This window comes from Phoenix dactylifera, chromosome 6, assembly GCF_009389715.1.
Source record: "Phoenix dactylifera cultivar Barhee BC4 chromosome 6, palm_55x_up_171113_PBpolish2nd_filt_p, whole genome shotgun sequence".
Lineage (NCBI taxonomy): Eukaryota > Viridiplantae > Streptophyta > Magnoliopsida > Arecales > Arecaceae > Phoenix > Phoenix dactylifera.
The window spans coordinates 739207-754940 of record NC_052397.1 but is presented as its reverse complement, the minus strand read 5'-3'; the positions used below and the strand labels follow the sequence as shown (position 1 = coordinate 754940).

General features: G+C 37.6%; 1 protein-coding gene and 1 long non-coding RNA gene across 2 annotated transcripts; one reads left to right on the top strand and one right to left on the bottom strand.

The window, feature by feature from the left end:
* Positions 1–1047: 1047 nt before the first annotated feature.
* Positions 1048–5427, bottom strand: LOC108511170. Its single transcript, XM_017841955.3, has 3 exons — positions 5107–5427; positions 4864–5023; positions 1048–1946 (listed from the first exon to the last, which is right to left on the bottom strand). Exons 1-3 carry the CDS (start codon positions 5216–5218, stop codon positions 1829–1831), a joined length of 390 nt encoding a protein of 129 aa, XP_017697444.1. The 5' UTR covers positions 5219–5427; the 3' UTR covers positions 1048–1828.
* Positions 5428–11474: 6047 nt separating this feature from the next.
* On the top strand, positions 11475–15734 carry LOC103703739. Its single transcript, XR_003384979.2, has 2 exons — positions 11475–11849; positions 14149–15734. It is a non-coding gene; the product is annotated as an uncharacterized LOC103703739 (long non-coding RNA).

Sequence of the window (15734 nt, the reverse complement as noted above, 5' to 3'; positions counted from 1 at the left end):
TATACCTTATTTGTAATTTGTGCACTTATTTTCTGCTCAAGAAAATGGATTTAAAAAGATTTGTAAAATTATTTTATTTTCTTAAATTTCTGAAATTAAATTATAGATCATTAGTTATTACTATTGCTCCTCTTAGCTGAAATTCTGGCTCTGCCTCTGCTTCACAAATAAATAGCAGTGAATAATTTAAGCTGTTAAATTATGAAAAAAAATTGAGTAAGTTTTGGGATTTATTTTAACCTTCTTGTCACTAATTTCATCAATAAAGTTAGGAGTTACGGTGTTTATTATAGGATTAGGTTGCTAGACAAACCCTTCTACATGGCTTTCAACTCCCGTAACAAAAATCCGATGGCAATTTATATTTCATCATTATAGATTTAGTAAACTAGGTTTTGTCAACAACATATCTTTTTATAACGGTCACTACAACAATCTTATGTAGTTTTTGCTGTGAAAGCCAGCAATATGGCAATCTAAATACACGGCATGACTCATCATGCTTCAATGGCATCATGCAACTCTTACAAAATCTAGTGTTCGCATAAATGCCTTTCTATGTCTATATCCAAGCCTATGGGTGCAAAGACCTTGTGGTTAGAGAGAGGCTAGGAGTCTTGATCTCGGATTCCTTATTAGCTCAAGTTACTTTACTTTTTCCTCTTTTTCAGAAAGGTAGTTCAAATCACTGTTCACTGCATTAAAATTAATTTTATATTAATATCAGCATGGATATCTTAATATCATATCTATACTGTTATAAATTGATTAATGAGGTGAGCTTCTCAGCATCGGATTAGAATGTGCACGGCGAAGCAAATAGTGTGGCCAACAGACCAATGAATTTCAAATGTAACCTTGAGGAAGTGCTAAATAAAGCGGTAGTTGATAGATATCCCTAACACAAGCTGCAATTGTGCAAGAGCAAAGCAGAAATGAAGCTTGGATTAAGAATCTTGCTTCTACCAGACATGTTCGAAGCAACATAGGAGAGGAATAGTTTATTCCGGTGTTTTCTTTAGGAAAAAATGGAGGAAATAAAGAACTTCCCCGAACTTTTATTGAGAGAAGAGAGTGAAAGCAGGACAGTATTGACAAGGAGAGATATTTACAGGAGATAGGGGTTTTAATGCTCTTACTGGGACGAATAGTTATTATTCCCATCAAATCTGTTTATTTCTAGATCAAAAATTTCAAGAAGGAACTGGAATAACTTTATCCAGGCTCCATCATTTTTTATCGTTTTCCCACCCTACCGGAAAGGAACAAACTTTTCTTTTCTATTATATTTTTCAATCCATGAGCCAAACGCAGCCTGGAAAAAAGTGAGAACCATATGTGCAGCTCATTGGATTCTGCTTAGAGGGATTGAAGAGGGCTCTCCTCTATGAGTACATGCCTAATGGATCACTTGATGAGTACATCTTCTCCTCAAATGAAACAAGTCATCGTCCCTTCACTCGGGATAAACTCCCTGATATAGCCTTGGGAGTAGCTTGAGGCATCAATCATCAGGGATGGGATATGCAAATTCTACACTTTGACATCAAGCCCCACAGCATCCTCCTAGACCATAATTTCATGCCAATGATACCAGATTTTGGGCCTGCAAAGTTGTATCGAAAGGATGATGCCTAGTGTCCGTAAGTGCTGCCAGGGGGACAATAGGAACGTTGGGGTCGTATCTGAGAAATCTGATGTTCGTTGTTGTGGAACGTTACTAATGGAGATGGCAGGGAGGAGAAGGGATGTGGATCCAAGAGCGGAGAATTCGAGCCCAGATATACTATCCCTCCTTGGATACATGATCAACTCGCTCGACAAGGGTTTATGGTGCATTCAGATGAAGTCGCCCGATCGCCCATCCATGGGCAAAGTCATTGAGATGCTGCAAGGGGATCTGGATAGCTTGCAAATGCCACCCAAGCCTTGTCCAAAGACAAACTCTGCAAGACAGTCTTTCATCAGCTCACTTTCCACAGGATTATCAGTCATTTCAGAGCATGATGACCTTCCCTTGCTAAAGTAAAGGTCTATCATATTGTATTTTAGTTTGCAATAAATCCATGGCCTTGTGTATCCTATTTTATGCATGCGAAGCTGAGGAATCTTGCTTGACCTTTTTTCTCTGATTTTTTAACATTTGCTGCACAATATTGGATTAGAATCAAAAGTATCAGATCAGAGCTCGCAGTTGTTTGATGGTGAACATGTTCTCTAAATTTTGCTAAATGTGAGAGAAATTTCTATCCACCTATGTATCTATTGTCTTCAAATCTCAGACTTTTGATTTTGAAATTTGAAACTCTGTTTGTAACAGTCCAGGACCTTACCCAAAATGGCTAGCCAGAAAGTATTATTTATAAGTACGCAAGATATATTCGGCAAATAACTAATATATGACTAAATACACACCCGCACGGTCCTCATATAGACCGCACGGATTCTCATACTGTTTAAGGCCTCTTCAGTAGTTGTATAGTTAATATAATAATGTTATATAAATATAGGATGTTGGATGAACTTTTTGAGAATTATTTTTTTTGAGGAAAAAAAAAAAAGAAGGGAACAAAGGATATCATGGTGAATTACGATATGAGAGAAAATAAAGCCGCAGTCTATAAGCTGGAAGATGAGAAGTTCAAGGCATGAACAAGATGCATCACTGCGAGTCTCACACCCTTGCATCCAATTTGAAAATCATTACTCAAAGCCAAGCACCAAGCATCACCATCAATGAACAATCAACCATTCACCACGTATCAGTTAATGCCCTGCTACCGACGATGCTAAAGCTCTTCTTTCTATTATTTATGTGCATATAACCTCTATTGTTTATGGGTAGAAGGACTTCAACTGTTCCCGGAGTCGGAGGCAAACACTCCGGGACATGGCTACGGTATAGTATGCATACACATATGCCATACACCTAACGAATGCGACTCCAACTTAACACATATTGCATTGGCTCTCAAATCCACAAATCAAACGGCAAGAAGGTTTATATCTGAGAGTATGCCATGATACCAGTACTTATTTTGAAGACTTGTTCTCCATGCCATTACGAGCAAGCCATGCTAGTGAGGGAGTGGATGGTATGATCACGGTGAAGGGAGTGGATCGTACCCGTGATGTATGAAAAGCCCGCTTAAGCAAAAAAAAAAAAAAAAAAAAAGGCAGGCACGGTGGCTTAGGCGGGCCACGTCGGTAGTTTGGGCGGTGGTTACGGTCTAGGTGAAGGCACCGATTTAGGCGGTGGAGGCAATTTGGGCTTGGGCGGGGCGACAATTGTGGCCTCAGAAAGGGTGAAATTCTCGGCTAGGCCTGTCGGCAATGGTCTCAGAGGTTTTCACCGGCGTGGTGGAAGAACTTTCAAAAAATATGATAACTTTTTTTTTTAACATGCTCTCAAATTTTTAGAAAAAACAAGCTAATTTTTTTATTAAGTACATAATAATTATTTTATATATTAAAAAACATAGATGTTCAACTAAATATAAATTATTTTGTTTATATTTTTTTGAATCAATTAAATATATAAAAATTATTTTTTCAGATATTATATATATTCCGATATAACTTTTATAAAAACTTATGAATCAAACGAGCCCTTGCAGTCCTCGCCCAAAAATCGAAGAAGAAAAGCCTCTTCGGGTAGCTCAACGTCAGTGGGACGGTTCCTTTGACATTGGAACGCCACTTTTTTTTTTTTTTTAGTGAATCCGAAAATTGATTAGAGTCCAACCCTATTATTCATGAAAACAAAACAGAAAAAGCTCTTGTCACCACTTCTGCTTTTACTCTGCCCAAAAACACAGAAAAAGAAAAATTTGATACCGTACCCAAAGATTTTTACCCAGACCTCTCTCTCCTCATCTCGTCCATAGATTTGAAGGAGGACAAAACCGAAAAAGAAAAAAAATCAACAGGCTATCCCGTTGGTTATTTAAAAATTTAAAAATCAGTCACCCATCCCATCAGTTGTGTTGATTGTTTAAAAATTTAAAAAATTCAATCATCCATCCCATCGATTCCGAACTAAAAAATAACAAAAACTGAATCCCTCAAGGAGTGTTACCAGCCAATTAAACGCCGTGGCGGAACTCAGCTCTGATAAATTTTTACGTGTTAATATATGCATTTGTTTAGCCTATTAAGGGTGTGGCCATTTCAAATATCTCGTGGTATTTAATATTTTGATAATTAATTATTTCATTGAAAATTCAGTGCCTTTCCTTTTCACAAAATCAGAAATAAATAATTTGTTTATTCTTTATAATATTCAAAAAATAAAGTATTTAAAAGTATTGATAATTTCAGCACATTCCGATAATATCAATGTTGCAAAATAAGAAGCCTAGTGCTTAATATTATATATAATTTGGTTGAATTAGTGATTCAAAATTTTGGTCAAATCGGAAATCTAATCCGATCATAATGCATCTTTTAGTAGATTTTGTCCTATCTTTTTATAATTATATCATTTAGCTAGCATCCATCATTAAATTTCACTGAACAACCGATCTACGTTGGAATGATATCCGGCTTATATATGTATTCCAGCAAGAGAAAATATGAATATAATTAACATTCCACTTGTGCATTCTACAATTAAAGAGAGAGAATATGTGAATTAAATTAAAATTGTATCAGTCAATTCTATGGAAAGTTTACAGGGAAAAACAAATCCCTCTCCCCCTCTAAACTTGGGGGGGGGGGGAGGAATGATCCACCCACCCCTCTCAAAAATAAGAAATCCAATTGATCATAACACCCATTTGCTACCAACCTCTCCTCTTCTATCCTCCCCTTCCTCCTAAGAAAATAAAAAAAAAACTTAAATACATTAAAAATCTATATTACCTCCGTGTTTCATTCCCTGTCATGGGTGCCGGCCCCGGTGCCTGTGCGGGTGCTTGTGTTGTTGTTGCTGTAGTAGTAGTAGTAGTTGTAGTATTCTTTTTGTAGCCGTTCTCTATAGAACCCATCATTCTCCTGGTCCTCACTTCATTCCTAAACTCTCCTAACATATAAAACGAGGAAAATTTAGATCATATAAAGGAATCTAAAAGAAAAGAAAAATCCAGTGCTAAAAAAGCCTCTTACCTTGAGAATCCAGATTGGGCTTGGCTGATGCTGACCAAAAGATGAGAGTTGGGGTGATGACGGTGAGCAGAGCCCAGAAGAAAAAGACCAAAACATAGCCTCTGGGAGGCATCTCCTTGTGATATTAGAAGAGAGGAAGGAGCTTTTGGAGAGCCCTCAATGGAGGAAGAGGACAGACGAAGACGGAATAACAAGGAGAAGACCAACAGATGAAATTAGCTGGCAATAGAGCAGAGGAGAAGAAACAAGAGGAAAAGAATAGGAACGAGAAGTCGAGAACTGCTCTCATTTTTTTATAGCTTTTTTTAAGGAGCCAGAAATTTAAATAGTTTGGTTAGGAGCTGTTTGCTAATTAGTAGGTGAAGGGTTGCTGAGGGCGAGGGACCGTGATTCAGGGGGACCCCACGTTCCTGTTGGCCTTTTCCTCTTTGTTCCTCATGCGGTGGGTTGAATCTGTGCCTAAAGCTATTCACCATCAGTTTGGTGGAACTTTGAATGAAACCAAGGCATGTGCTCGGCTGCCTAGCCCAATTCAGCACAAGCATGCACAACTAAAATGAATCAAATAAAAGAAAAAAAGAGAGATGGTGAATTATGGCCAATTATGGTCGAGTTGATTGATCAAAAAAAAGAATTTCATCAATTTAGCACAATTTTAGATAATTGCATTATGTATAGTAATTGTTAGAACATTGAAGCTTAGGAGGAGGAAATTTACCATGCATCTTTAGTCAAGGTCCTTCAAGTACTAACTATATCGGAATATAAAACATCAACAGATTCCCCCTCCCTATATAAAAATGTTTAAATATGTATCCTGAGGCTTCTTGAGGCCACACATATGCCGGAAAGCACCTATATTGTCTTCATATGCTTTGCACGTTACAATAAGTTCATGGATTCAACATTACAATAAGGAAATGCACCTGGACTTGTCCTGATTCAGTATTAAAATTTATTTCTGAGTGAATTCAATATTAAAATCTAAGAACATTGGCTACGCATGTAACTTGTAAGAGTAATCACTGTTTATTTCAATTTCTTTTTGCATTATATAACCTAGCTACTCTTTCTTCTTTCTTTTCTTGTTCTTCTAGGAAAATCCACACTCATCAAAGGAAGGAATGAAAGGTACTTCGAGGCTCAACCCCTCGAGTAAAGAAATTTGCACCATGTACAAATAATTAGGGCCTTTAAGGAAAAGTTACTTTATGTTAACCTAGAAGCAGTACACTGTACACACAGGCCTTCCACGACAAGTTCTACTGGTCACTTTCCAAGACTTTATAGGGGGTACTGGTTGATCCAAATAACATAGGCTAGCGTTAGCTACAAGGAACGAGCTGGTAGCTCTCTGGAGATAAACAGAGCAAGGAAACGAACCTTTAGAGCAGCAGCTATTGATTCTTGTTTAAAAGGTGCAAATAGGAATATCTAGAGAAGATCCATCCATTGGATGGTCATGGAACTCGGGCCCTTAGGACTTTCCTATCTACCAATATCTTTTCTCAAATAAAAAAAAAAGGGGGAAACTTACCGTTTAGAAAAGTGCAGTCGCACGCTTTGGTAGCAATTAGCTGTCTTGGCAATTGGGTGGAAGCAAGCAAAGAATAAAATATCACAACTTGCGCTTGGCTTTTGGGCTCAGGGTCCCGTATTCTTCTGCATGGAATTGTATCCCTCCACAGTAAAACCACTCGTCTAAACAAGACGGAACTAGATCACCTGCAACCATAGTTGTATTGATTTTCCTACACAACTGGCAAGTTTTTATGATGCGAATGGCTTGCGTCCAAGCCTCAAGAATCGCTTATTTGATCCAAAAGAAAGGACAAAAAAAAAAAAAAGTCTTAAAAATTTGTCGGTCTTAGGGAATAAAGAAAGAAGGGAGATCCTAGGGTGCATTTTTTAAAGACTAACCTTAGTCATCCGTTTTGGACGGTTATAATAGAAAATTTAAGAAAAACTAGCATCATCCTGTTACCCTCGCGACTCTGAACCCCTCTGTGACTCGTGCACGTACGGTAATACTATCTACGGTTGATCGTGGACCCCTCCCATCCCCTACTCCCGTCTGTCGTAGATTCTTCTTTCTCTCTTCTCGGTCGTGGGATTGAGCACCGGAGGTAGAGCACGGTTTCATGCATGGAATTTGTCGACGGGGGACTGGAGGAGATTGAGAACGAAAGGCAGCAGTTGGTGGTAGATAGAGGCGATCTCATGACCGTCGTCGATGATGAAGGAGGAGCCGAAGTCATGAGGTAGTCTTGGTCACCGGAGCGGACACTGAGGGGCCGCGATAGGTTGGCCGGCCGCTGGAGGTTAGAGCAGGACTGTAGCCGGAATAGTGACACTGACAACCGAGGCTACCCGAAAGACTCAAGTCACTCAACGGTGCTTGGGGGTAAGGAGGGGCAGTGTGGGGAGCTGAGGCTGAGTGGGAGATTGGTCCTAGCCTTGGGGCCATGAAGGGCGTGGGTGGCTTGCTTGGCAGAGTTGAAGGTGCCGAGACAAACATCAGGTCTTCTTCGAGGGATCTCGAATCGCCACCATGAACCGCGCGCCCCCACGACCGCTTCCGCATTGTCGATCTAGATTCCGACGATGGAAGCCAGGATAGATGAGGGGAGGGATAGAGATGGAGGGGAGAAAGAAGAGAGAGAGGCTGCAGGTAACGGTGGCGTGACAGAGGGGGTGCCGGGAGATGGAGGCGGAGCTGGGAGGCAACGGTGGAGTTGCCAACATGAGAGGTAAAATGACGTAAAAGATAGGAGAGTTGAATCTGAAAAGGACATGTTGGATTTATGTACAATAGAACCAAATATCGTAACGTGTACTATACCGGTCATCCAGTCATTCATTTAAAGCTATTCAATTTAAATATAAAGGGTTAGGATTACGTACTTACGTCGAAAGAAAAATGCACAGTTGCAAAACCTGGGAAAGAAACGGCAGAATAGCAGTAACAACATCAACAGCACTAAATTTAAGAAACTACCATCCAAAAACTACTCCGAAGCAGCATATAAACCACTAGAATTTGAATCATTTACCACGCTTATCTTTTAGTGACAATGCATGCCAAAATGCATTTTGTAGCCAGATATATTCCCTTTTTAATAGGATAAAATCCCATTATGTTTATCTCTATTCTCTAGAGAAAGTTCTTAAGCTTTACCAAATAAATAAATAAATAGAATGGTATTAAGAATCAGATGTATAAGGCGAGCAAGTGCCACAAGGTAGTAGCGTATATTTAAACCTAATTAGTGACTGCCCCATTGGCATTGATCATTATTGGTGGTCTTGTTTAGTTTCACTGCAAGGCAACTAAGTCGATCTGCAACTAATTAATTGTTACCATGAAATCTCAGTCACCACCCTTAACTTCTACAGAGAAAACAACAAAAAAGAAAAAGGCAGCACAAATAACCCGAGACAAAGTGGAATGGCACATGGAGAAGTTACCATGAAGTGGTTCTGATTGTTGTTTCAAAATAAACAAATCCTAAACTTGAGCTCCACCATGCCATGAAGTGGTTCTGATTGTAACAAATCCTGCATATATTATAATGGAAACTTCAAACACCTTTTTTCTCTTATAATACACAACCCCTTCGATCTTCGATAAAAGAAACCAAACATGGAAGACATTAATTGCAAGACAACAATTTGAACATTTTTTGGCTCCTTGAATGGCTTACAATGGCCTTGGCCAATTGGCATGTGCTCATATTATTAAGATACTTGTCAACGGGTAAAGAGTTGTTATTTTTGTTTTGGTTGATCACATGATTAGATCAAATTACGAGCTACAAAGTTATAATTAAGCCAACGAGCATTAATATCCCACATGTTTGTGGCATGGGCTAGTAGTCAAATTATTTATAAAACCTTCATCACATCATGGATTTCATAAATTAAAACATACCATCTGTTAGACTTTTTACCTAAAGCGATCCTAGAATCAGAAATGGTTTTAATGGCGCTTAGGGTGATGGATACACTTATCTCGATGGGCAAAAGCTTGAGAATAGAAAACGTCGAAAAAGGAAGCCTAGCCATCCACCTGAATTGTAGCATTATTAGGCATATAACTTGCTGAACCAATCTCAAAGAAAATGGTATTTATTTCCACATCATACCAAAAATCCTGCAAAATTATGGTTTCCAAATTTTCCATCTTTTATTTATTTTTCTTTAACTTTTTTCATTGATATAAACTTAAAAGTGTAATATACTTGTATGCATTCATAAGTTTATCTTTTAATGTCGGATAAATAAACATCATGATATATGAATGCGTGCATGTAGAGTAATATTTGACGAATAATTAATAAGATGTGGACACTATGATGCCCATAGGACTAAGATGTGTATAGTGCTAAATTAACATGGACCTGCACCCCTTGGAAATCCAAAGTTTGCTCATGTGAGCTTTTGCTAAAGGATGGATTGCCATCTAGGCAAACCCCTCAACAATGCTGACCTATGGCCTTATATTAGCTCAGCATTTCTCTATAACACATTACACTAAGTCCCTTTGAGAATGCATTGCAACATATGAACATTAGTTTTGTTATAATTTAAATTTTCGCATCATCTAGACATTAGGCCCTACATCCTAAATTCTAACCCCTCCCTCAACGTACTATAATTAAAATATTAGTCTTCATGTTTTAAATTGTTTTTCATTATAAAAGAAAAAGGCATGAATGATCCTTCTAGGTCCTCCTTAGCCGCTCATGGCAGTTCATCTTCATTACTTCTCTTCATATAGTCCAAAACATCAAGCATTAAAAGGAGCAAGTAACATGTGTAGATTTTCAGATGTAGGAGCCCATGCATTGGCCATCTAAGCATAATTCAAATATATCCACATTCAACCACCACCGCCACCGCCACCTAAGAAACAATAAAAAGCATTACATGCATATGATCCATCATGCCTAAAAAAATTTGCATGAGTTGCTCCTTGTTCTAAGAGAGCTAGGTTTTTGCCACCTCATCAAGATCTTGGCTGAATGCAACATTAAGCCATTGGCATAAAAAATATTCGAGCAAAACAGTCAACATCAAGACAAAGGTAAGCGAATAGAACCCCAAGTATGCCACATGATGTAAGCATCAAGTCTAGCCTCGTATAGGGACCTTGTAGACCTAACATGCTAGTTTGGTTGGTAACGTTTTTTTATGATTAAAATAAAATAGAACGATGCAACCATCGCCGATGAACAAAAATTATATAGGGTGAGATTTTTTTTTTTGGCCACGTTTTTCTCTTACGCCCATCTTAAAAAAAATTTAATAATTAAATAAAAATACAACTTTTCCTATTAATGGAGTCCGTCAATTTTATAACTTAAAAAAAATAAAAAAAAATCATATGTCAATAGAGACGGCGCGCGAGGAAAAACCATCGTATCCTATTTCTTTATCGTCAAATGATATATACTCATCGGCTTACTGATATATACTGTAAGCTTTTTTTGATACACACCTAATAGCAATCTAATGCATATTTTCAGAAAAATCAATACATAGTTTTCAGAATTAGATGTTTTGCTAATATATAGTATATGATTAGTTGATACACACCTAGCAATATAGTCGTTTAATATCCCAACACATACATTTAGATAATCGATACATAATTTTCATAATATAATGTTCACCAATATATATTACATGGCCAAGTGATACATACTCATCGGCTTTCTAATGTATACTGTAAGTTTTTCTGATATAAAATCGACAGCAATCCAATGTATACATTTAGGTAAATTGATACATAGTCTCCAAAATATGGTATTCACTAGTACATACTAGGTCAAGTGATACATACATAGCAAAATAGTTATCTAATGTTCAATTACATATCTTTAGATAAATCGATATACAATTTTTAAAAGGAAGAGAAAAAGAGAATCAAGAGGAGAAGGAAGATGCCACCGATGGTTGAGATGGCTTAACGAGGAAGATGACAAAAAAAAAAGCTTGATGAAGAAAAAAAGAGGTTTGAGGTTTTTTTTTTTTTTTTGGCAAATGGCCTCTTTTGGTATGTTTTTTTTTTTTCTAAGTTAGGAGACCGGTGGATTCGGTAAATAGAAATTCTTTTATTTCTATTTGAATTTTAGATTTTTTTTTTAAAAAAGGTAAAAGGAAAAACATAAAAAAAAAAAAAAAAAAACCCGCCCCATAGTGACTCGCTTTGCACCATGCAAGGTTGGATATTAATTTGTAAACATCGAACAGAAACCCACGCCGACACACATAAGCCACATCATACAGTTCCCTCAGGTAAGGGTGTGGGTGTATAGGTTCTAGTTTAAGTTTGAGTGTAAATTAATTATCAAATGCTGCCGCCCTTAATGTTGAGCCCGGGAGAGAGAGGAAACGAGAGAAAAGGTCACCCTAAATTCTCGAAGAGGAGAGCAATCCTTGTTCGTTGGGCGTGGCATCGCTGGAGGGCGAGAAAGGCGACAGAGAGACGGAGTCGCCCTCTCTCGTCTCTTCCGATGCCGATGCTCCCATTATTTGTCTCGTTTAAATCTTTCCTGCGCATCTGAGGTCGTACATGCTCCAAGAACCCTTGTTATCGGGCTCTCTTCGGGGTTCTTGGCTTCGATACGATCGGACTCTGGGTGTTCCTGGCGTATTGCAGGCGGATTTGCTGGAGGCTCGTTCTTGAGGGATTTCTTGGAGGAATTGATTCCATTTGGAGGCATTTTGTGGTTCTTTAGGTATGATTCTTTCACGAACCTGGTTGGTATTTCTATGAAGAGATCTTTTGATGAATATTGACAAGTTCGAGCTCCCTTTTTAATATTTCTTATGTTTACTGGGTATGCTCTAGGAACCATAGTTTTTCGGTTCTTGTTTGGTTGCTTGGTTCCGATCCCCTGATATCTTGAATGCCTTGTTGTTTTCATTGCATAAGGCTCAGGTTCGGAACGTTTCTTGGTGTTTCGGATGGTAGATTCGCTGGAGCTGAGTTCTAGCTGCAGAAACCCTAGGAATTGAGACGTTTAGTGGAGGAAACACGAGCGTGTTGTAGTTATTGAAGTACGGTTCTTTGACAAACCCTTCTTTGAGCTCTTGCTTGGGTATATCTGTGAAATTGGAGCGTCTGGTGTGTGCTAGTTGCCGAGACACTAGATTTCTTACCATGCCTGGGGTTCGTGGTTTCTATAAATCAAACTTCTTCTGGTGCAATAAGAAGCATAATCATTGGGGTTGCCAAGAATATAGAGATGATATTAATGCTTTTTTCCTTTTCTTGCATGCTCGCCTGTGTGATTTCCTTGATCAATACTTGAATTGAGAAACTTCTATAACCACTTTACGATTCATATTCTTGGCGTTGAGAATGAATGAAGTTTATAAAGATTAGTCTAACCAAGTTGTCCAAGGATACTCTAAATTGATTGTTCCTAGTTGAGTAGAAATTTCTTCTGTTCTTTTTTTTTCTTTTTATATAGCATACATTAGGATGGGGACCAAATTGATGTTGTTCTGAGATCAAAGGAGTTGAGGCAGAAAGGAGGGCCAGAAATCCATGCCTAAAAGAAAGAAAATGACATTTCATATACAAATTGATGCCTCTTATAGTTGTCAAATGTCACATCACAGGAAATAAGAAAAACCTATAAATAGAGTTTGTTAATTTCAGATTGACAAAGCAGCTATCGTTTAATGAATATATAGAAGTGTGGAATAACAGGAGAAAGGGGGAAGCAGCGATCTGAACAAAAGCATAGCTGATGAAAACATCCTATTCTCTTTTTTATGGTTGAATAGGTTTTTCTTTCTTCTATCGCGAAGTAGGTGTTAGTGTTGAGAGTAGAGGAACATTAAAGATTAACAAAAGAAGTAGTTGTTCAAAATCTTCTTAGTTGTTTACTTTGATTGTATGACTAGGATTTTTTTTATAAAAAACGAGTAGATTTTATCAATATTTGAACACACAGGTGGTTCATTGTAAATTCCCAAGTTGTTTGTGGAATTTAAAACAAGTCAAGTTTACAGATACAAAAATAAGTGAAGTTTTTTCAAAAATTGAAAATAGTTGATTTAAATCTTTTTATAAAATATTTATGGAGTGGGATCTGCATTAAATTATAAGATAGTGACTGTTAGTGTTGCGAGTCAAGAAACTTTAAAAATGAGAGGTGTTTGTAATTTCAGACGTGAAAACGAGTGAATCCTTGTCAGTTTAAGTGGAACTTTTTTCCTTAAATATCTCTTTGATTCCTTTCATCTTCTAATGGTTGAGTAGGAATTTTGTTCTTTTTGAAAGTAGTGATGCTTTGTCAAGTTTTGAAGAGAAACTTGGTTAAATTCTTCTGAATTACACTCTTATTTAAAATTAATTGATTGATTATCATCATTTGAAGTGATAAATTGTTTGTTAAAGTCTCCCTTTTCCTATTAGTTGATTAGAAATTTCATTATTTTATTAGGAAATGAGTGCTAGTGTCCAGAGTCACGGAACATTTAAAAGAAGGGAGTCTAAGAATGATTGTTTTTGTTGTTGAGTTGGTCAAAAATGTCCGTCATTGATTTTTTTCTTCTTTTAAGAATGATTGAAGTTAGCTAATTTAAAAAGCCTGAAGTTTTATTTTGATTGGGGAGAAATATAATTTATTAAAATCTTTGATTTATTTTTCACCATTCAATAGAAATTTTGTTCTTTTTTTTGGTAAAGAGAAATTTCATTCTTTAATAACAAATCAAGTAACAGTAGTGTAGTCTAAATTTGGTGTACTTATGTTTACTTTATTAATTTGCATTTTAACTTACCAGTCAGCAAAAAGAAAATTATAGTGAAAAAATAGTTGTGTCCACTCGTTGTCCAATTCATATTGCATCTACTAACTCAAAATGTTGCTCAAGATCGAGCTGTTAGTCCGTCGACGAATACACAAATGGATTAATAACTGCGTGGGTCCATAAGGCTGCTTCTAACAAAAAGGCATGTTATGTTGCACTTAAGTTATGTACCCATCCGGTGATAATTTTGCTTTCAACCTTAATATTCAGGCCTCTCCAGCTTGTTCAATTGCAGAGACCCCCCCACTTCTCGAGGATGCTAGCAATGGGGAATGGCTCAAGTTACACTAAATTTTCTCACCATCAAACTTCTTTGAGGCACAGATGAAGTGGCTATGAGCCCTCTTATACAGAAACAGAATGGCAGGAAAGCCCTTGTCACGAGGGACCTTCACTTCAAACAAGCCTAGAACACCTGTCCTGCTAGAGCCATCTGTCTCTTAAAACACAGTTGGAGGAACACTTTGAGGAGGAAAGCAGTGATACCTCAGTGAAAGCTTTGAGAACTAGTCCAGCTGCCAGAAGGCATGGTAGATCTCCTTAGAAACCAATTCTTTAGCATACTATGATTTAAGAAGAAATACCTGTCCTTAAAATGTTTTAGAGCATCTCCGGTATGTTTCTGCTTATAAGGACAAACAGAGGAGTCAGATCATGAAAATTAATGAGCTAAACAGCTCATCCTGGAATAGGAGTCAGAGAACTCCGCCAAAATTTTATAATTCTGCAGAAAATAATGCTCATTCACAACTTCAAGAAATTTCAAGGGTGAGTGAGAGTTCAAACTACAGTAATAACATGCCATGGTCTGCTCCAAAGCCAAGAGCAAGGGAACAAGAGCAGCAAATTAATTCTAATTCTGCAGTTCATGGCATAGCCTGGATCCTCTCACCACTAGTGAAAACCAAGGACCATAATAGGGAGGATGGCACATATGCTAGAAGTCCTTACCCAAAGGAAATAAATGAGGTGATTGTTTGTAGGAAGCTATCTAGGTCTCCCTCTTATGATGTTCATTTAACAAAGAGCCCACACTCAGTTTTAATTGGCGATATCTTCTTTTTCCATGATTGCACAGTTCTGCGGAAAAATTCTGCCATATACAAGCAACAATAGAAAAAAACTTTGCTCCAAACTTAAGAGTGGTTTTAGAGAGAAATACTCCTCTTCTTCATCAGGGAAGTAGTGGGATCGAGAGTTCTGATCGGAATTCTCAAGTCATATCAGCTAGTACTATTCTTTAATGAACAAATGCAACCTCACATTCTGCTGTTTGTCAGTTGAGTGGTGATCAAACAAACACAAGCTCAAATTCTGCTGTTGGTTGACTGAGCAGTAGTAGGTTTCGTGATGGCGGTGGAAAAGCAGAAGTTTCAGAAAATTCACTCCCAAGATACAAAGAAGCCAAGCAGATGCCTGGCTGTCGTGTCAGAAGAGGCTTATTCAGAAAGGGAGTAACCAGAATATAGGGCAATTAATGAAGCTTCTTTTGTCGAGAAGGCATTCGTGGTGGAAGAACTGAGAATATTCTGGCTGGTTAGCATGGGCCCCGTTCATCGAATGAATTCATTTGTCACAAACAACAGATGTAGCATCTTAGACAATTGGTAAGGTTTACAAGTTCTGCATGTTACTTCTTTCTTGTATTTCTTTTAATTGTGATTTTAGGTCATGTTAGATTTGTAGAGATTTCAAGGACTATTAGAATGTAGTTTTCTTTTGATAGATTGTGGTAGTCTTAGTTACTGAATACTCAAGATTGTTGAAAAGCAGCAACTTGCATGTGATCCTTCCCA

Coding starts and splice junctions, on each gene's coding strand:
- LOC108511170 (XM_017841955.3), bottom strand. CDS start 5,218: ATGCCTCCCAGAGGCTATGTTTTGGTCTTTTTCTTCTGGGCTCTGCTC. Junction 5,024..5,106: donor GCCCAATCTGGATTCTCAAG/GTAAGAGGCTTT, acceptor TTTATATGTTAG/GAGAGTTTAGGAATGAAGTG. Junction 1,947..4,863: donor ACAGGGAATGAAACACGGAG/GTAATATAGATT, acceptor ACTGTCTTGCAG/AGTTTGTCTTTGGACAAGGC.